General features: G+C 40.0%; 1 protein-coding gene across 2 annotated transcripts in view; it reads left to right on the forward strand.

The window, feature by feature from the left end:
- ALG8 (ALG8 alpha-1,3-glucosyltransferase) overlaps window positions 1–6,399 on the forward strand; it is a 41,873-nt gene extending 35,474 nt beyond the window's left edge. For both annotated transcript variants that reach the window (XM_027848251.1, XM_027848252.1), the window contains 3 exons: window positions 2,801–2,898; window positions 4,674–4,746; window positions 5,688–6,399. In XM_027848251.1, coding sequence (XP_027704052.1) covers window positions 2,801–2,898; window positions 4,674–4,746; window positions 5,688–5,916 — 400 coding nt within the window. In that variant the 3' untranslated portion in view covers window positions 5,917–6,399. The remainder of the gene's footprint in view (window positions 1–2,800; window positions 2,899–4,673; window positions 4,747–5,687) is intronic.
- Window positions 6,400–23,148: the final 16,749 nt, after the last annotated feature.

Raw genomic sequence — 23,148 nt, forward strand, 5'->3', positions numbered from 1 at the left:
GGGAAGCAGGGGGGAGGTAGGAGGGGAGAAACCAAGTTGTAGACTAATCTACCAATATGGAAACCCTGACAAAAAAAGGAAATTTGGTTAATCTGGTATGAAATGTTCTTGAAGTCATGCTGTTTCTTCATCTGTTTCCCATTTTGTCAGAAATCAAGCTCACTAACCTATAGTCTGAAGATTTTACCTTCTTCTAAACTTTTTTGAAAATCAGGATATTTCCCCTTTTCGGATGCTGTAGTCTCTCTTATTCTCCATGATTGTTCAGAGGTCACTGGTGAAAGCCCAGGAATCATGTCTACCAGTTTTTTCAGTACCTTAAAATGTTTTTCACTTACTTCTGGTGACTTGAGCTCATTCAGAGAAGTTTATCTTAGTTTTCATCTCCCTCTTCATCTCAGACTCCTAGCCTCCCTGTCTTCCTTCAAGTCTCAGCAGAAGTCTCACCTTCTTCAAGGAACCTTTCTTGATCCTCCTTCATTTTAGTACCATCCCTCTGAAATGATCTCCAACTTATCTTGTCTAGATCTTGTTTGTACATGGTTGCTTGTAGACTGTCTCCATTAGACATTCTCAAGGAGAATGAGGACTGTCTTTCGCTTTCTTTTATATCTCCAGCACTTAACAATATGTGTGACATAGAGTAGGTGTTTAATCAATGCTTGTTGACTTGACAGTTAACCGTTTTGTCTTAACCTTCAAAGTTTATTTTATCCAATCTAAAGATCATTCGTCTTGTTAGATTAAAACAGAAGTATTGTTGATCTTTTATATGCATTTGAAGCCATGGCTTTTATTTCTAGATATCTTCTTAGATATTAACTCCTATGGATTTCTGATCATCCCTGTGGATATTCTTCCTGCATTGTGCCTGGTATTTTGTGTTACCTTCATCAACAGAAATGTATAGGCCATTTTCTACTTCCTCTTCCATTTTCAGTTTATTTCTAATCCATCCTCTGCTCCTTCAAATGGGCGTGAAGATTAGATTGCCTTTAGTTCTAGCTCTGCCATCAACTTTCTAAGATAAATCACTTAACCTTTCACTAGCTCTAAAATTCAGGAACCAAATGAGATAACGGATATAAAAGTACTTTGAATACTGCAAAATGTTATACTAGGGTGAGGCATTTTCTGTGAGTGCATGTGGATGACATAACTAAGGTAAAATTAAGCACATGTTCAAAATACTGTGAGGCATATAAGGAAACATTGGCAACTTTCTATTATAGAAGCTTTGAGTACAACATTCAGACACAGTAAAGAGGATCTGTAGTGATGCATACTTTATAGGTAAATAATATCCGTGAGAATTAAACAATCACTTGAGTTATTGATTCTCAGTATCCTGAAGAGGATTTGTCCTATTTGTCTGTTAGTCTGTCATCCATCTCCTCCTTATTCCCTAGTACAGGCCTTTTGTTGCCTTCTTTCCTAGACCATGCAATAACTTCCTGACTTGTCTTCCCACCTCCAGAGTCTCCCCTTCAATCTTTCAGAGGAGGGGAAGGTCACATCTGTCTTGTACATGCTGAGCTGGCTGAAAACAGATCATCTCAAAAGATTGAAGGGCTAGGTACTTTAGTGCACCTTCCATTCTGTTCCAGTAGGGTTTAAATTACCTACTGTGACTTTATCAATTTCAAGTTTCCCCTAGGAGCAGTAGCACCGAGCTGCTACTGGACTTGAAATGAGTTCAAATCCCACCTCTGTCACTTACTGCCTGTGTGACCTTTGTAATGTTGCTTAACTTTTGGAGGCCCAGTTTCCTCATCCTTAAAATGAGATTAGAGTAGATGTCCTGTAAGGCCCCCTGTAGCTCTGGAGCTATGATACTATGATAATAGGGGGTGGAGAAGGGAAGGGAAACTTTCTCTTTGTTTTATACATTATAGACAGTGGTCATGAAATCAGTTATCCTTCTGTTAGCCTGTCATCTTGCCCATCCCCAGTCCTGGGTAGCCCTACCCAGAAATGTCAACAACAGCAAGCATTTTCTGAATTCTTATAGCACTTTGTAACTCTCTTATGAATCTATTACACTCCGCCTTATATTATGTTTGTATGTGTGGCTTATTTCCCTTGCTAGATGGTAAGTTCATTTTTGCATCATCCTCAATTATCCTCACCGCCACCACACCCAACACCTGACACAAGTTCTTACAGTACAACCCAACAAGTATTTACTGAGTGCCTACTGTGTACAGAGCCCTATGTTAGGCATGATTGGGGGTGATGGAAAGCACAAAGCTTCAATAAAATGGCATCCCTGCTTTCTAGTAGAGGGATTGGACACAGAGGCTGTAATAGACAATATTATATGATAAGCGCATTAGAGAGTTTAAAAAAACAAAGATGATTATTGGCCAGGGAGACCAGAAAAGGCTACATGGAGGAGAAAGAGCAGGAAGTGGTAAACAGTCAACAATCAGTAAATGTTGAATAAATGAAAAATTACTATCCTGAACTTGTCACTTACGTTGAAAAAATGTTATCTGTTTGCGTCAGTCAAGAGAAAGTAATAACAATTCACATTGATTAGAGCACTTTAAAGTTTATAAAGCACTTTCCTCACAGCAACTATGTGAGGCAAGCATTTTCATCCTCATTTTACAAATGAAGGAACTGCAGGTCTGAGAAGTTTAAGAAAATTTAAGAGTTAGCTCTAGTCAGTGTGGGGCCAGGACCCTAGACCAGGTGACCAGGCTCCGAGTAGAAGACTCTTTATCCACATTCTTTAAAAGTGATTTTGGGGGATTGTTTGTAGGACGGTTAATCAACATGAGAATCTTTATTCCAGCCTTTTGTCTGTGGGAAAGCCACAAGATGCTGCGATTTATCTGCTTCTGACCACAACCGGCCATTACTCCCTCTTCCCGTTGCTCTTCACAGCTCCCGGTAAGTGGGCTTCCTGCCTCTGGTCACTTTGCAGTGAGACTCATTTCTGGCTTCATGTTCTGTCTTCACTTAATGTAAATGGCTCGTCCCCAAAGAACTTCATTGTCTTCAGTGGTGAATCATTCATTCCCTGCCGTGCTAGCACACCCTCTAGTTTACCTCTTACCCTTAAAACCTTATACTCCCATAGAAATGCATAATTAAAATGATAGTCATTGTCCCCATCCAGCAATGTGAAATGTGTTTTATGAAAACACTCCTTTAAAGTCGTAGATCTAGTGCTGGGAGCGCTAGGCATCTCAGGGGCTGTTCAATCCAACCTTCTGAGACCCAAAGAAGTTAATAGATTTGCCTAAGGTCACACAAGTAGTGTCAGACAGAATTGGAGCTCACTTCCTCTTGACTCAGGAGATAGTCTCATATTTTAGATAAAACAACACTCTAGAGGGTAATTACACCAAAAGTTCCATTTCTGGGTGATCAAAATTTAAACTAAAAAAGTTAAACTAAGAGGAGAATGGAAAAATTAAGAGATTCTATCATGCTGGAAACTCCTTTTGCATCCTCTTCCTTACAAGGGTGGAGAGAGGTAAAATGTCTATACAGCATCCATTTCCTAATTGGACAGAATCCCCACTCTCTTCCACTCATCAAGTAGAGGGTTTCATGGTAACAGCTAAAGGAGCCAGCTACAATCCAGAGCAGTGTCCTAGAGCAGTATCACAAAATCATGGTGAATTTTACTTAGACTATCTCTGATTATACTTATAATGTATACTAACAATGTATACTAACACAATATCTTATGAAATTATGTTCATAGAGATGGTGTTATTGAAAGTATAACTAGTAGTATTATCTATCTACAGTGTATCACTGTATATCTAGAGCAATATTCCCATCATTGTGTTGTCTTATTGATTATAACAAATATCTAACCACCTAAACTAGTCTTTCCTACACTCAGAAATCTTCACTGGCTTTCTGTTGTCTCCAGAATGAAGTTCAAATTCCCTTAGCACTCAGATGGGGGTAGCTAGGTGGCGCAGTGGATAGAGCTCCAGGCCCAGAGTCAAGAAGACTTGAGTTCAGATGTGACTTCATACATTTATTATTTTTGTGACTCTGGGCAAGTCGCTTACTCTGATTGCCTGACAAAATGGATCCACTGGAGAAGGAAATAGCAAACCACTCCAGTATCTTTGCCAAGAAAACCCCAAATGGGGTCATGAAGAGTCAAACATAACTGAAGCAACTGAACAGCAACAACAAAAGCATTTAGAACTCCCACAATTTGATAGTAGTTTGACTTTCCAGCCTTATCTTATCCCTCTTCTCCAGACCCCTACAGCCCAGCCACAGGGATCTGCTCTACCTGCCAAACATACCCTGTGTTGTCCTGTTTCTAGCCTTGGCTCAGAACCTATACCTGGAATGCCCGTTTTGAATTCCTGCCTGTTCTTTAAAGTCCAATTTAAATGCTATCTCCTCTAGGAAGCCTATCCTGATTCACTCTCCCTACAGTTACTACCAGTTTTTCCCTTCAGACCTCACATAACATTTTGTTACCTTTCTAATGCTCTTAGAATAGTGTATTGTGTATTATGCTTAAGTTTTTGTGTTTTATCTCTCCACTAGATTATAAATTCTTTAAGTGTAGAGAGCTCGCTTTTCCAAACTTTTTCTCCAAAAGTAGCAATATGTTATATACAGTAGGCATTTAATAAATATTTATTGATGAATGAATGAATGTAATCTGTACTTTTGTTTTTTAGAATTCCCGATTAAAGTGTTACTCATGCTACTATTCACTGTTTATAGTTTTTCATCACTGAAAACTTTGTTCAGGTAATCTGAAAAAAAATTATTTAAAATAGCATTTACTTTTATAAAATATGCTGCTTCTTAGGTGATTAAATTTATCCTCTCCCAAAATCAATACATTATGAATTATAGCAGTTTTTAAGCAGAGAGTTTGGAGGGACATGCTCCTTTAGTGAATCATAAACTCATATGTGTTTATGTGTGACCCATATATATCAAAATTCATATTTCACTAAGTAGGTAAGTGATTGTGAAATGAGTTGGTTATGTCTGATCTAGTATCTCTGATGGTCATTAGATTCTTCCATCTCCATAGCTCACAGCCAACCCCCTTATTAGCATCTCAGCAGAATTGTAGTAAACCAGGGTTGGGAGATATGGGGATTAAATTGAGAGTGCTGAGGAGTATTTATGATTTACTATTGACAATATTATTCTTTCATCTATTTTTCCATATATGAAACCAGAGTCAACTTGGTGTTTTGTAGAGAACATTAGACTTGAAGTGAGGAAAGCCAGATTAGAGTCTCAGCACTAATACTCGTGTGGTGCTGGGCAACTAAGCCTCAGTGTTCTTATCTGTAAAATGAGGACAATAATGCTTATTTTTATCTACCTCATAGAGCTGTTGTGAGGAAGTACTTTTGAAAGCATTAATGTGTTATATAAATGTATATTGTTATTTTCACAGACCTGAAAGGGAATCTTAGAGATTTAATCTAACATTTTTATTTTATAAAAGAGGAAACGGAAGCAGAAAGAGGGGAATAATTGACTGATGTTGGTATAGGACAGAAGTGCCTAGAATAGAAGCCCTGGCTCCTACCCTAGTCATCCTTGCGTCACACCACATAATTTCTCCTGTTTTATTTCTCCATACAATGGAGTTTGAAAATTTGAACTGGAAAAATATTCACTCTAAGTATTCACAGCCCTAAACCAGCCTTTTCTTTTTTTTTCTGTAGAAAAGAAAAACTTCTTAATTGGATGGAAACCATCTACCTCGTTGGCTTGGGGCCCCTGGAAATCTGCTGTGAACTTGTATTTCCTTTCACCCCCTGGAAGCTAAAGTACCCCTTCATTCCTTTGTTCCTGACTTCAGTATATTGTGCAGCAGGCATCACATACGCTTGGTTCAGACTGTCTGTTTCAATGTTGCCTGGCCCTGCTGTCAGCAAGGCAAAGCTACAATGAATAAAGGGACTGCTTGGATGACTTCCAGGCAATTACCTCATGGAAAATTAACCAGTGTTCAAAAAAGGCTGCTGGTGGCAGAAGCCATTCATTTCGGTGGGTCCTGTTTTGAACATGTCTGCACTATTCTTCCAGACTACCCACTGATGTTTTTCATTCAGATAGGCTTTTTTTTCCTTTCTTTTTTTTAAATTAGAAAATACTGGTGTTGCCCACCACAACAGCCTGATTGTCACCATGGTGAGAAGTCACTTGCCCTTCTGAAGCTATGAAACAGAAACCCTGCCGCCCTTAAAATTGTCTGTTGGAGAGATGCAGATTGCTAAGCTGAAGATAAATCTCGCCCAAGATAAATAATAGGTTCAAATCCAAACAGCTTAGTTATTTATAGCCCTCCAAATAATCGCTTGTCAGGGTAGAAAACATAATTACAACCACACGCTGGGGGAAGATGTAAATAAAATACTGCTTTATATTTCTGCATTAAAGTTTTTGGCTCATTGACAGCTAGGTTTCCCATTGGGATACATCTAAGCAGATGGTGGCCTGGTCACACTGGGTACCCCTTGTTCTAGGAGTCCTTTTAAATGAAATAATAGCATGATACAAATGAAGGGTGTGCGTATAGGGCGGGGGTTATGTGGTGGGGGAAGGGGGCTTTCTTAAATAAACTGTTCAGCCAGGAGAAGAGTGACAGGAAATAAATCGGATCCAGTTTGGCTTTCTGCTTATGTAAAATCAAGAATGTAGGTTGCTATTTGGTAATTCTGCCAGCAGAGGGAGCACACTGTAGAAGCAGTAGTGTTCTCAAACATTTACACAGTCCGTTAAAGATGATCTTTGAATCATAGAATGGTAGAGCTAAAAAGGACTTGAGAACATAGAATGTTATGGCTGGAAGGAATCTATTTAAGTCCTTCATTTTATAGATGAGAGATTTGGGGACAGTCTGTAGAAGTTAAGTGACTTATCCAAGGTCACACAGCTGTTCATTGGCAAAGGAGAGACTAAAATAGTCTGAATCAACTGTGAAACAACTAAAGTTATTCATAACATAGGAAATGGGGGGCTGAAGTGGCACTTCATTGTTGCCTTTAAGTATTTGAAGGACTTCAGTATGGAAGAGGGGTTCAATGTGTTCTCCTTGTCCCCAGAGGGCAAAGGTAGGAACGGTGGTTGGAAAGTACATAAAGGTAGATTCAGGTGTGACATGGGAACACTAACAGTTACCCCAAAATGATTGCCTTCAGAGGTAGGTACCCACTATGAAACTTGGAAGACTGCTTGCTAGGAATGTAGTATGTATTGTTGGCCTAGATGGTCCCTTCCTGAAGTTCTGTAATTTTGTCTTGCCTACTCTCTTTTATACCTTCATATTCCTTCCTCCTGAAGCTTTTGAATATCTTTGGATTTTTCCTTTCAATCTGGATCTGTGATTTCATTCATGTGGGACTCTTCTGATGTAAAAACAATACACACACCCAAAACTCCCCTATAAGTCGTTGTCTTAGAGAATTGCCTGAGACCCTGAAAAGTTAACTCCTTGCCCTTGGTCACATAGCTAATACTTCAAAGGCAGTGCTTGAACCCAGGTCTGCTTGATTTCCAAGACTGGCATTCCATCCACCACACTTCTTACCATAAACCTCTGGAAGAGTATGGCCAAACTTTACCTCATCTAGTGTGTACATGAAGAGGTCACAGGTTTCCAAGGACACAAACCTATTAAAATATCCCGAAGGACTTTCTTGCCTGCCAGCCACTGATGGCATAAAGAAGGGTATTTTGCCAGTTGGAGAAGTTTGAACTTCGATTTGAAGAGAACTACCCAGAACACATGGCTGCCCCTTAAATGTCAACCAGTGTGAACATTGCCAGTCAAGAGACCTATGCCTATTTTAGTTGGTCACATTTTTGCCAGTGAATGTCCAGATGCCAAAACCCAACTGAAAAAGATGATTGTGTCAAAAACTGCATCTGGATTCATTTTTCTGACAAAGCCAAATTATAATTATGTTTTATAACTTATGTTGGAGAGAAGTAACACGATATTGATGAATGTCTCATCCTGTCATTACTGAAAAGAACAGATGGTTTTCAGCCTTCCCTTCCTCCTCCTCCTCTTCCTCCTCCCTCCCAGAAAAAAAAATTAGTGAAAATGGTTAAATTAGGATACTCATCTCCAATTTATATTTTGAGCTTTACAGGACTGAGCAAAATCTAGAACAAGAAATCATCCATACCCAGTGAAACTGGACCCTTACATTTGAGAGTATTTTTTTTTTAAAGAACAGAAGAAGGGGGCAGCTAGGTGGCACAGTGGATAGGGCACCAGCCCTGGAGTCAGGAGGACCTGAGTTCAAATATGGTCTCAGACACGATACTAGCTGTGGGACCCTAGGCAAGTCACTTAACCCTGATTGCCTCACAAATAAATAAATAAAAAGAAAGAACAGAAGATGAAGGTTTACTTGCCGCAACACCGGAAGGTTGACATGAAGCACATCAAATAACGGCTTTCGTTGCTGATTGAGCTGAAAGGGACCTCTAACATGTTCTAGCTTAAAGCCTTCATTTTACAGAGGATATAACTGAAGCCTGTTATGCAGACTTGGGACTAGAACCCAGTTTTTGCCTGGGTTACATTAGTTTAATGCTCTTTCTATTATACTAAATTGTTCTTTCAGTTGACTGTTTGCTCCCCATTCAACTAGATTTAGGTTTCCTTGATATCTTGTCCTGTCTTCAATATGACCTCTGCTTTTGGACCTCATGAATCTATCAGTTATAGTCCTTGACTGATATCATGTCAACCTTCTGTTGACATGATGCTAGTAGTTCTGCGCTGTTCCCCATTCATAGCCCTACCACCTCTATTACTTAGTTTTCACATGTTACTTCTAACCCTAAGCAACACAGAGATGACCCTAGTGTCTCCAGAAACCATGGCAGTTATGACTCATTTCTGCCCAACAGCAGACTAGACATGGTGATGGTATTGAGTTATTTGAGTGGTGTGCAAATCTTTGTGATCCCATTTGGTATTGATGAGGAACTGAGGCAAACAAGGTTAGGTGACTTGCCCAGGGTCACACAGCTAGTAGGTGTCAAGTGTCTGAGGCCAGATTTGAACTCAGGTCCTTCTGATTCTAGGGCCAGTGATCTGTCTACTGCACCACCTAGCTGCCCCTCTGACACCTCTTGTTTCTACTTGTTCTATATGTATGAAAGTACCAAATAATGTTAAATGAAATTCTATGGTTGAGACAGCACCATTAATATAGTATAATGATTCCAAACTTGCAAATGATTAATTTAATTAATTTAACCCTCTACCCCAACACACATTCCAGCCATTGTTGTTCTCATGATTGCTTTGTGAAACAGCAAATACTCTGTCACTAAAAGTGTTTGTACAAAGAATGAACAATAACCTCTAAAATGTACAACCAGGTCTAAAATTTTCTGATTATGATTGATTTGTGGATGATTTAGCTAGAGATGCTTAATTCCTGTGGACAAGCTAATATAAAAGATGACAACCTCTTTGTAGCTTCAGTACACTATGGAACCTTCTTTGTATTTATGCTGGCATCTTTAATGCAATTTTCTCTGACGCTCATTCCTCGATGATGTAGATATTTCCCATTGTTTTTCAATCCTGAATTTAAATATACCCTAGAAGCTAAAATTTCTCTGGTTCTCACATACAAACATGATTCTTTTATACCTAACTTTTTTTTTTTGGCCTGTCTATGGAAATTCCCATCACTTTCACAGTGGTGCATGTTCCTGCTTATTTATAGTCATATTCTTTTCGTTTCTGGTTGGATGTATTAGATTTAATTAGATTTGGAGAATTTTTTCATATGGCTATCGATAGCTTGGATTTCTTCCTATGAAAACTACCTGTGCATATCCTTTGATCATTTATCAGTTGGCAAATTGCTATTCTTGTATATTTGAATCTGTTCCTTCTCATTCTTGTTGTTGTGTTTCAGTTGTGTCTGAGTCTTTGTGACCCCATGTAAGGTTTTCTTGGCAAAGATACTGAAATAGTTTGCCATTTCCTTCTCCAGATCACTTTATAGATGAGGCAAATAGGGTTAAGTGACTTGCCCTGGGTCAGACATCTAGTAAGTGCCTGAGGCCACATTTGAACTCAGGAAGATGAGCCTTCCTGATTCAGGCCTGGTGTTCTATCCACTGTTCCATCTAGCTGCCTTGAATCTGTCTTTTACGCATATTTAAATGGAACTTTCATCAGAGAAACTTGATGCAAAGATTTGTCCCAGTTACTTGTTCCATTTCTAATTTTAACTGTATTGGTTTTGTTTGTGCAAAAATTTAAACTTTGTTATTAAAATCATCTATTTTATGATCATCAGGGTTGTTATAAGGATCAAATAGATACTTGTAAAGTGCTTAGAACAATGCCTACCACATAGAAGAAGCATAAATGCTTCTTCCCTTCCTCCCCCTCCCTGTCATCTATAATCTCTACCCTTTGTTTGCTCATGAATTCATTACTTCTTCATAGATCTAAGAGGTGATTTCTTTGCTCCTCTAATATATTTCTGATGTGACCTCTTACAGCTAGGTCATGTATCCATTTGGAACTTATCTTGGTAAATGGTGTGAGGTGTTGGTCTGCCAAACTTCTTTCCAGCTGTCCTACCAATCTTAACACTGGTTTAGAAGAGACAGAATATTATAGTGGAAATGTACTAGATGTATGGCTTTGGGCAAGTCACTTCTCTCTGGGTCTCAGGTTCCTCCTCAAAAAAATTAGGTTGGACGACCCTGGTGATCCTTATAATTTTGTAGCTTGTTTTGGCCCATTAACTTATTTAGATTTTTTAATTTAAAGATAATAAATAGACCTGCTTTCAAATCCCAGAAGTATTTATTATGGACCCCAAAATATAGACATACATACATATATATATGTATATATATTTAAAGTAAAACTAGTATGCTATCCATGGGTATTGAGATGTTACCAATACTACACAGATAAGCTACACTAAGACAAGAAGTCTAGTGCCCATGTGATATTGAAAGGATGCTACTTCCATTGCATTGTCTGGGCCAATGATGTCTCTATGTCACACGGTCCCTACCTGTGAATTCCTGCATAGGCACTATGAACTTTAGCTAGTCAACTTCAAATCAGTTAACGTTCAAGGTCAGAGAATGGGCCCTGGAGCTCTTTTATGGTGCTTCTGGAGTCAACATTAACACCAACCTACCCCTTTCAAATAGTGCCCAGTGGTTCTGGGTGTCACGGATTAATAAGGACATTCATGAACTAGAGCTTATACAGAAGAGGGCTTGGTGAAGGGGCTTGAGTCCAGGTCTTATGAGGATTAATTGAAGGAATTGAGGATGTTAAGCTTGGAGAAGAGAAGACACAGGAGACATAGGCACTGTTTTCAAGTATACGAAGGACCATTAGGTAGAGGAGGCACTAACCTTGTTCTGTTTGGCCCCAGAGGGCACAACAATACAATGGGTAAAAGAGGCAAATTGAGGCACAGGAAAGATTTCCTAGCAATTGTTGTTCTTGTTGTTTAGTCATATTCAGTCATGTTCAACTCTTTGTGACACCATTTGAGGTTTTCTTGGCAAAGATACTGGAGTGGTTTGCCATTTCCTTCTCCAGCTTATTTACAGATGAAGAACTGAGGCAACCAGGGTGAAGTGACTTGCCCAGGGTCACACAGCAAGCAAGTATCTGAGGCCAGATTTGAACTCAGGAAGATGAGTCCTCCTTATTCCAGGGCTGGCACTGAGAGGTTTCCCCTTCTTGGAGCTCTTCAAGGCTTGATGACTACTTGTTGGGTATTTCCTTTGTGTCTGAGTTGGCCTAAATGGCCACTGAGATCTCTTCCAACTTAAAATCTGTGATTCATTGGTTGACATTGTTGGAATTTGTCCAGTGTGCCCTTATGGAATATCTTTATCAGGGTAAAAGTGTTCTGTCAGCTGACCAAAATCCTGTTAGTAGGGTTTATCCAATCAAGTTGATAGACAGAATGATAAATGCATGGGTGAAATTTCCCTCATTGGATCAATTTCAAATGTTACAAGCAGTACTACAACAGAGTATATGTGAAGGGTGTTGTGTATATCACAGACTTAATTACTTTATCTACCCAATATAATGCTTTAATCCCAATTTCTTGTGCAATGGATTTCCACCTTGAAATTAGTCTCTATGAATGATACTTCAGCACCAGATGTAACTGTGCCACTGTCATCTCCAAAACTTGTCTCCTGTCAATTAAAGAAAAAATCATACCCACCAGGATGTGGCCACTATAACATCTCCAGAGCAGCTGAAAGAACACATGTTTCCATTGTGGTTGGTGGTGACTGGAAAAGTATTGATCCATTCTGCTCCTGAAAGAGTGCACTGGTCACAACTTTTTTTCATTAATAGCAGCAGCTAACTTTTAATGCTTTCTGGTTGCAAAGTGCTTTAGATATTTTGTAATTTAGTCTTCTTGATAATTCAGGGAGGCAGCCTGCCATGATTAGGGTGGTAGCCTCAGAGTCAGGAAGACTTGTAAGTCTCACCTCTGACATATTCTGACTATGCAAATCACCTAACCTTTCAGTACCACTGGCAATCATGTAAGACTGAAAGTTGCAGAACAGTTGTCAGTCTGCCTTATAGAGGGAATTTTCTCGCTGGGAGTTCTCCACATCAGTGAAATTATGTCTGAAAGAAAAACTAACAACTTAGGTGGCGCAAGGAAGCTAGGTAGTGTTAGTGGAGTCAGGAAGACTCATCTTCCTGAGTTCAGATTTGGCCTCAGATACTTACCAGTTGTGTGACCCTGGGCAAGTCACTTAACCCTGTTTGCCTCAGTTTCTCATCTGTAAAATGAGCTGGAGAAGGAAATATTATCTTTGCCTAGTATCTTTGCCAAGAAAACCTCAAAATTCATGACTGAAAATGTCAGACATGACTGAAATGACTAAACAACAACAAATATCCCTTTTTTATAGAGGAGGAAACAGGCTCAAATGTAGTACAATGAAAAGAACACTGGACTACGAGTCAGGAGAAATGGGTTCTTGTTCTGGCCCTGTTTGGTAACTCAAACTGTGACCTTGAACAAGTTATTTCTCTCTAGGTTTCAGTTTTCTTGTCTGCATTGGGTGCCTCTATTGTGGACTCCCATAATCACTCTCTGAAATGGTTTACTCTCCCCAACCTGCACTCACTGGCAGGTCTAGGTTCCCAGAAGAAGCCCATCACCACTCAGCTCTCAACTGCACTCAAACCCTCTCAGGGTCCTAGGGGTTGCCCTATTGTAAAGAAATACACTCGCCCTAGTCACTATCATAGCTCTCCAGTCCCCATTTATAAAAACTAAACCCATCACAGCAATGATACATAACCATTTACTTAACAATAAGGAATAAGGTAAAAGCAATAATAATCACATCACAGGTACTCATATAAGGCATATGTATAGGAATATTAAATACATTACAGTTCACACATAAACCTGGATCATACTCTCCTATCAATGCCCTCAGTATCTGTGGGGAAAAGTAGGCACACACAGAAACCTGGCAGGGAAAGAAGTGAGTGAGGAAAACCCATCTCCTTGGATAACTCAACTCTGGAATTGTAAATTTCAGTATCCTCTTTCTGTTTAAGGAACTGTCCCTAACAGTCCATTGATGACTGTACCTTCTATGTTGAACAGATGCTTCCGCTGAGATAAGCTGATTCATACTGTTCTTTACTAACACCTCACTGGGTATGTCTCACCAAAGCATTCGAACTCTGCTTCAGAGAGCACATCTCCAATGGGCTGGCCACATTGCTCCAATGCAAAATGTAGGCTTGCCAAAAAGACTATTTTATGGAGCACTCACACAGGGCAAGCATTCACATAGTGGTCAGAAGAAGCAATACAAGGACACTCTCAAGGTCTCTCTTAAGAACTGAATTGATTGTGTGACATGGGAGACACTGGCACAGGACTACTCAAAATGGCATGCCCACATCAGGGAAGGTGCTGTGCTCCATGAGCAAAGCAGAATTGAAACAGCTCAAAGGAAATGCAGGATACGAAAATTTAGAGAATCCACCCCAAATGTTCACGAGGACAATTTGTGCCCGACTTGTGGTAGAGCATTCCGAGCTCGTGTTGCTCTGATCAGCCACAGCTGGACACACTGACACTTGATTCTTTGAGAACGAAGGACAACAACCACCCACCCGACCAGGATCCAGTGGGTCCGGCTTCACACTTAGCTCATTATCTTCAGTTGACATTTTGTTATGCTCTTTTGGGGAAAGGTGACAGCCTTTGTCCTAGAGCCGGCAAACGCCTCTCCAACTCTGCTACTTTTTAAGATTCTTCTTCTCCTTTACCTCTCAGCAGGAAAAGATGACAATGCAGAGAAGTATCTTGTTCTTCTCAGCAGAAAATCATACTAGAGAGAAGGGTATAGTCTCTCTACTTAGGGAGTAGACTAGTCTCTTACTGGGCGAGCAATCTGCTTGACAAGTGACTAGGACAGAGAGAGGGTTACCTCTTTTTTGGTTTCCTAAAACTTGAGCACCATCATGTTGCTCCGCCCATGCCCATCCAGGCTCAGTTCCAGTGGCTCCCTGTTGCCTCCAGGAGCAAATACAAAGCACTCTGGCACTCAAAGCCCTTCATTCCCTAGCCCCTTTCTACTTCACTCTTCTTACAATTTATTCCCTGACATGTACTCTGATCCAGTGACACAAGCCGCCTGTAGACATTCCACAAATAAGACACTTCATTTCTTGGCTCAAGACATTCTCTCTGGCTGTGCCCCATGCCTAGAATACTCTCCCTCTTCTGCTCCAACTATTCACTTCCCTCCCTGGTTTCCTTTAAGTCTCAACTAAAATCTTACCTTCTACAGGAAACCTTCCTCATCCCCTCTTAATTCTAGTGCCTTCCCTCTGTTAATTATTTCATATTTATCCTGCACATAGCTTGCTTTGTATATATCTGTTTGCATGTTGTGTCTCTCATTAGATTGTAAGCTCCTTGAGGACAGGTACTATCTTTTGCTCTTTTTTGTATCTTCTGCACTTATAGTGCCAGACACATAGTAGGTGCTTAATAAATGTGTATTGATTGATTCAGACTCTGAGTTCTCTGCAAATAGCTCTTTTTTTTGTGAGGCAATTGGGGTTAAGTGACTTGCCCAAGGTCACACAGCTAGTACATGTCAAGTGTTTGGTCTGAGACTGGATTTGAACTCAGGTCCTCCTGACTTTAGGGCCAGTACTCTATCCACTGCGCCACCTAGCTGCCCCTAAACAGCTCTGTCTTATGGTTGGTAACTGAATTCATTTTCTATTCATGATCAGGTAAATTACATTTCTTCTATATCACAGAACAGTTCTGATGTTTACATTTCCCTAGTTATTAACCTAAAAGCTCTCTAATTCTTCATATGCAAATCACTGAAGGATAATGCACTCATTCACTCCAATGTTCTATAGTTTGTCATATTCAGTTGGGCAATTGTTGCTTTAGAACTCCGAATAAAGCAACTTCAGGACCAACTTTTCTTAGAACTCTGAGCAGATCTATATCCCAGACAAATAAACTGTCAAGGCAGACAGCTCAGCAACTGCTTTTCTCAAGGCCAACTTCTGTTCCAAACAAGTGAATTGTCAAGGGTCATTCCCTTACATGTAAAATGGGAGGGGGCAAGGTTGAACTAAATTTCTAAAATGCCCTCTGTAACATTCTATGGTATTTCAATGAGTAATTTTCCATAGGCATACTGGTCTTCTAGTCCAACACTCTTCCTTCCAACAAAGATCTTAAGCAAAGAAAACCATATATTCTGAGAGGCTCGTTATTACTGGCATCTTCAGAATGGCTGACTAATGCAAAGGCTAAGTATCTAAGAAACCCTAACTTGCCATATCCAATTCAACATACATTTGTTAAGCACCCACTTTTCATGCACTAGAGATACAAAAATCGAAAACAATATAGTCCCTATCCTCAAAGAGCTTATGATTTATTAAGAGAAATAAGACATATACAAAAGCAATACAAGGTAAAATGTGGTATAGTAAAAGCTGGGATATTTGCCCCATCTCCTGCCATCACCACTTTCCCATTTGAGTAGGTAGAAAACATAAATATATCTGCCACAAGAGATATACACGGTGATAGCTGAGGCTGGTAACCTAGAAAACCTGAACAAGGTCGGGGGGAGAGGGAGAGAAGAGGTGCAAGAGGCTTGCAAAAAAGAGTGATGGTAACCTAAAGAGAATTTTTGAAGACATTTTTTCCCACGTCTTGCACTGAGAGATGGCATGAAAGGATTAGAGAATTCTATATGAAGACTAATAGCACTGGCCTAAGATGAGCGCGATAGCTGGTCATTCTATAGTGCCACAAGGGATATGGAGAAAAAAAAAAAAGAAGAGTGAAACTTTTCTTAATTTCCCTCCTCTCTGAGCAAAAGAGAACAAAAAGGAAGGAATGGGCTAATACAGGACTTGTGAAGAAGTGACTCTGTCAAAGAAATCTATACTCAGTACTGGAGATAACTGAGGCTTTACATACATTGTTAGAACTAATGGTTGTTTATTCTAGGATTTCTATTTCTTCCCTTTTTTAATGAAACTCTCTTTGGCATTTTACATTGAACTCTGAACTCACTGTATTGATCGTTGCATTGATAACCTCTGGGTCACTGTATTGATCCCTCCTGACAGAGAAGCGATGGGCTCAAGATGTAGAGGGAGGCATACACTTTGACACATTCAGTGTGGGAGTTCATTTTGCTTGACCGTGCAGATTTCTTACAAGGGTTTTGTTTTTCTTTTTCCCCTGGAGGAGGGAAAAGTGGAAAGGAGAGAAAACAAATGTTTGTTTATTGAAAAAAAAATACCTAACAAAATCAGGAGGGATTCCTCTGCATTACTATGTACTTGAAAGGAGGGAGTTGTACTATGCACCTGGTTCTCCAGGTTTCCTGTGTGGAGATGATGAGCCAGTGCAATGAGAAAATGCTCCCAAATATTATTGAGCCCTTTATGTCATGTCTAGTCTGACACAAGAGTTTTCTGGGATTGCTCATTTGAACGTTTATCATTTGCATTTGTGGAAGCTGAATCTCAGTAGTACTCTTTGAAAATATTTGGACAAGTTATAGGCTTAGTGGGCAATGCATGGTGGGGAAACGATGAGCCTAAGAGATGTTTTATGGTACATTAGATCTGTGCATTGAGATGAATTCTGAGCTATACACCTCTTTCCTCTCTATTTAGAGGTAGAGGACCGTGGTTATGAAATGCTCTATATACTGCCAGAGTTGTTTTGACATTTGGCTTTGCTTTGCTATTTTTCTTTATTCCAAGATAAGACTTTAAGGGAGGGGAGGTATATTGGAAAATAATCGTGGGATAAAAAACAAAAGATGTGGATAAAACTTTTTTTAAGCCAGTCACCCATAGTTATAAATCTTTATCCAAGAACTGAAACATGTTATAAGTCACTCTGAGTGAATCCCAAGGAAGTTGCCATTATTGTCAGAATATGTTGCTGCACCCTAGAAAAAAATGAGAAATTTGGACCCTAGTTGATGTTATGTTGCTGAGATGCAACGGAAGTGACAAGTGTCTAGAGAGATTGCATTTCATATGTGACTCTTTGCCTCAAATGTATTTCTTGTTGAATTATGCTTTCTAATCCTTTTTGTTAACCACTTCCATTTTATGGGTGAATTCGTCATGTTCACATTCACATTTATGTGGTTAGTGTCTATCTCTCTACATCCTATTCTTTTATGCTTTTTCTTCTCTTTGTTCACCACCCACTTTGCAAAGGAAAAAAAAGAGTGGTAAGAGAGAAGTGTGCTCAGTACTAGTGCTCTATGCTTGATGCAATCTGCTTCTGCTCTGCTGCCCCTCCTCTCTTTCCCTTATGTAGACCTCAATCATAGGTTCTTACCCTTACTTTCTTTCCTTTTAAAACTTTCTTGACAATTCACTTGCCTGATGTTACAGTTTATTTTGCTTATATTTCAAAGTTTCTACTAAGTTCTAGTCTTTTTATCATAATAGCTTGGAAGTCTTCTATTCAGTAAAGGTTCATTTCACCGCTTAAAATTATATTCAGTTTTGCTGGGTAAATTATTCTTTATTATAAGCCTATATAGCTTGTCTTTTGGAAAATCATATTCCAAGCTCTGTGATTATGACTATGACTCCTTGGTACCTGAATTCTTTTTCTTTCTGGCTGTTTGCCATATTTTTTTCCTTTGGCCTGAAATCCTGGGTTTTGGCTATGAGGTTCATCTGGGCATTTTTCTTTCATGATTTCTTGAAATATGATGTCCAAGACCCTTGAAATATGATGTCCAAATATGATGGCTTTCAGATAGACTCATGATTCTTAAATTGTCTCCTCTTGATCTATTTCCATGTCAGTTATCTTTTATATAACATCTCATTGTTTCTTCTGTTTTTTCAATCTTCTTACTTCATTTTGTTGTTTCTTGTAGTCTCATGGAATCATTAGCTTCTAGATCATTCTAATTTTCAAGCAGTCTGTTGGTAGAGAAAGGTTTTGTATATCTTGTACTAAGCTGTTACTTATTTATTCAGTTCTTAATTCAAATAAGTCTTTTCAAGCTCTCACTTCTTTTCCAATTCTTTCCTTCAGAGTTCATTTCATTTGTGAAATTTTTTTTGACTCCTTCATTTCTTTCAAAAATTCTTGTTGGTCTTGTGGTCAAGCTTTTTTTCTCTTGTGGCTTTGTCTGTAGATGTTTTTCAGTTCATCTCTTCTGGGTTTATGTCTTAGGAGTTCCTGGCACCATAAAAGTTGTTTATTATGGAATTCTTTTTTTTTTTTTTTTTTGCTTAATCATTCTTCTAGTCTTACTTTCTTGAATTAGGGCTTTGTGTTGGAGTCTGGACTCTGTGTTCTTCTGAAAAGAATGTCAGGGCCTTATTTGATTCCATTTTGTATTATCAAGAGTCCTGTTAGTGCTTTCTCCAGGCGTTATGTTCAAGGATCTCAGGGACAACTCATGCTAGGAATCTGCAACTTTCAGTATGCCTTAAGTTGTCTGATCTAGGGCAAAATCTGGTTGCTGCTCTTAGTCCAAGCTTTGTGATTCCCTGATTCCAGTTTGAGTTTGGGTGATATAACTGTAAAGCTGAACCTGGTTGGAGTTCCAGTACACTGAGCCCCAGCCCCTGTCAGCCAGCTGGAAGGCTCTGCAGTTTCAGGGCAACAAAATTGCAAGCCCCTTTTTGGCCTGAACATCCTTTCTTGGTCACTTAGCTAGAGCCCTCAGGATGGGATGGAGAATGAAACGGAGACGGCACTTTAGGGTCAGTATCCCACAGTTGCACTCACTTCTGTTCCTGCTCTTTCCCTACGACATAACCTCAGACCAAATCTGAGCTGGATTCACTGGATATGTTACGGTGGCACCTTGCTGCAGGTCCCCTCTTAAATCCACACTAGGTCCACAACCCGGCATGGGATCAGACAGACCCAGCTACATGTTGGCTAAAATTCTCACTTCCTGGACAGTCATGCCCTGTCCCTATTGGGTTTGACGTTGCTCCCCACCTGGGAACATAGCCACAGGTCAGCTCCACACCTAACTGCAGATCCCCTTCCAAGACCAAATGCTGTTCCTCTTCCACGGGCTAGAAAAATGACTGTGTTTTCTCTTTGGATTTTCTGATGAATACTCCATCTGGTGCTCTTCCCAGTTACTCAAGTAAGAAAGGGAGAGGGAAGGAACAAATACCCTATCATTTTCAACAGTAATAAAGAAAAAGGAGAAGTCTAGGTCAGGTATTATAAGAAAATTGAGAGAGAGGTCACTTTCATCTGGGGAGATCGGGAAGGTTTCTTGGGAGGATGTTAACCTTGTGTTGGAGCTTGAAAGAAGAAATGAACTTCAAAAGGCAAAATAGTGGTGGGGTATGGGGAACTGGGAGCAGAGGTAGGGGGAGGGCTTGGCTAGTGCATGCAGCTAAGAGAGGGCAATACAAGGTAGGGGGAAGGCTAGTAGTTCTGCTAATTAGGTAGAATGTAGAGTAATATGAGATAAGGCTGGAAAGGTAAGTTGGAGCCAGATTATGGAGAACTGAATCAGATAATAGAGGTTATTACATTTTTCTATTATACATTGTCTAGGTCTGTCTTTTGTCTCCATCTCATTCCACTTTGCATTATATTTATGTAGCAGTGACTGGGGTTAGAAATTGCTTGGAGAATAGGGGCAGCTAGGTGGCACAGTGGATAGAGCATGGGCCCTGAAGTCAGGAGGACCTGAGTTCAAATCTGGCCTCAGATCAAACACTTGACATGTACTAGCTGTGTGACCCTGGGCAAGTCACTTAACCCCAATTGCCTCACCAAAAAAAAAAAAAGAAGAAGAAATTGTTTGGAGAAGAAAACTTGTGTATTTCCTCTCTAGTCCCCTTTCTCCTTTGAGTAGAACCCCTCTTTCTCAACTCTTCTCTTCAGATATGTTTCTCTCTCTCTCTCTCTCTCTCTTTCTCTCTCTTTCTCTCTCTCCCTCTCTTTTCCTATTTCCTTCACCCCAAAGGGAGAAGTGTTCCTTAAACCTGCAATGGAAAATTATTCTCATTTTTGTAAGTTAATACAAAATGTGTTTGAAATAAACAATTCTTCCAGGAATTAGGAAAGGCCTCTTGTAAGAAGTGGCATTTGGGATGAAGGTGAGGAGGAAGAGTATTTGAGTGATGGAGGAAGGGGAATAAGCATTTATATAGTACCTACTATGTGCCAGGCACTGCGCTAAGTGCTTTACAAATTTTATCTGTTTTGATGCTCATAAAAATCCTAGAAGGTAGGTGTTATTCTTATCCCCATTTTATAATTGAGGAAACTGAGGCAAACAGAGGTGAACTGACTTGCTCAGAGTCACACAGCTAGTTAGTATCAGAAGCTTAATTGGAACTCAGGTCTTCCTGACTCCCAATCCAGTGCTCTATTCATCGCACCACTAACCCTAACCCTAACCCAGGAGATGGGGAGATGTAAAGGCAACAAGCCATAGTCCGGTCTGGCTGGATCACAGACTGTGTGAGAAGGAGTGATGGGTAATCAGACTGGTTATTATAATAAGGATGAAAGAATTAGCATCACGTAGTGAAAAGAGCCCTCGTTGGTAAGTGAAGACACTAAAATTCTAGTCTCAACTCTAATTGAGTAGGAATACCTCCAGACTCATGGGCCAGCTTCTGTTTTCCCTCTCTGCCATCTTACCCAGTGATACAGCATCCGGAGGCTCAATGATCATCTCTCTGCAGATGATTCCCAAATCTTTATGTCCAGCCCTAGTCTCTCTCCTGAGCTCACATCACCCACACCTCCACCTGGATGTCCCATAGGCATCTCAAACTCCAAAATGGAGCTCATCATCGTCCCCCCTGCCCAATAACAGCCCTCTTCTGTATTTCCCTGTTTCTGTTGAGGACAATATTGTTCATCCAATTACTCAGGTTCTCTATTCTTCAGTCTGCCTCATCTCATGTGTCCAATCAAATGTCGAGTCTTATTGATCCTACCTCCATAACATCTCTCACATCCATCCCTTTCTCTTCATTGATGTGACCACCAGCCTACATCAAGCTCTCATTACCTCTTGCCTGGACTATAGTAAATCTCCTAATTGGTTGGCCTTCCTGCCTCGTGTATCTCCTCTCACCAGTCTACCCACCACGTACCATCCAAAATGACATTCCTAAAGCCTGGGCCTGACCATGTCACTCTTCTGCTCAATAAACTGCAGTGGTTCCCTATTTCCCATAAGATTGAATACAAACTACTTTGTTTACCACTTAAAAACCCAAATCCAATCTACCTTCTGGCCTTATTATATTCTATTCTCTTTCATACATACTGCATTTAGGTCCAATTAACCATCCTTCTGTTGCTCTCCCACAACCTTCTATCTCTAGTCTTTGTATCTTAGAACAGACTGTCCCCTCATGCCTTGAATGCAGTCCCTGCTCACCTCCCCTCTTAAAATTTCTAGTTTTCTTCAAAGCTCAGCTCAAATCCCATGAGCCCTTTCCTAATTCCCTCCACATCCCCACCCCACCAACTGCTAGTACCTTCCTTCATCAAATTACCTCATATTTATTTTCTACTTGCCTATCTCTGTCAGACAAACTTAGACCTGGGAAAGACTTTAGCTTAAAAGACCCTAGCTTAAAAAGGCCAAGGTCTCCCACTGCATCTAGGGCCATCGCCAGTCGTCCCTGATCTATGTCTTGTCACTGGGTTCCAATGACTCTGGAAGAAAGAGCGAGGTGGATGACTTTGCACAGCTCTACCTCATTGAAAACCAATATGCTTGCAAGTCAAGACATCACCCTTGTGAAGTTATTGGTACTCTTTGAGAATTAGAATGAAGGACAAACAATACCACCTATCTCTGAAGGCAACATGATAAAGTCCTGCCTCTGACCCAAACTGGCTGTGTGACTTGGGGTAAGTTACTTAACTTCTCAGTGCTCTAAGCAGCTCTCAAAGACTCTAAGGAAGACTGCAGAGAAGGGTGGTGACCTGCACTGGGAGAGGGAGTTTCCTCACACAGGAATGGCCTATAGCCATAAAGTCACAGATATAGTCCTTAAGCCTATTCTATCTCTGTAAACCTTCTTGTAAACCAGGCCACTCTGCAGCTGCTGCCCAGCCTAAACAAGATGCCCCTCCCGGGATAAACTCACCACCTCTAATCTCATCACCTCAAATGGAGGAGGAGTTAAACTGAATAATTCCGAATCATAGACTCATAAGACATTTGAGTTGGATGGGATCCAAGAGGCCATATAAGCAGACACCCCTCCCGTTTAAATGTTTTCACTAAGAACTTAATCATCAACAAATATTTGAAGAATATGAAGAAAAAAGCAGGATAGTGTACAAACCCATAAACATATTACATATAGTTTATTTTTTAAAGTGTATATATTAAATTTAACAAAATAATAACAAAGTTGTCCTCTTTTATCACCTTCTCAATGTCTTTGCTGTACTTTTAAACTTTAATTATCCCATTGATGCTCTTTTTTGGAGAGGAATCTGTGTCACTAGCCATTAACTCACACCCCCTCCATAGAAGTTCATTTGTAAGAAATGAGAATAAGCAAGCAAAACAAATCCTCAAGTCAAACAAAACTGGCCATGTCTGAAT

The sequence above is a fragment of the Vombatus ursinus genome, unplaced genomic scaffold (genome assembly GCF_900497805.2).
Source record: "Vombatus ursinus unplaced genomic scaffold, bare-nosed wombat genome assembly UNPS02005659.1, whole genome shotgun sequence".
NCBI classification, from domain to species: Eukaryota; Metazoa; Chordata; class Mammalia; order Diprotodontia; family Vombatidae; genus Vombatus; species Vombatus ursinus.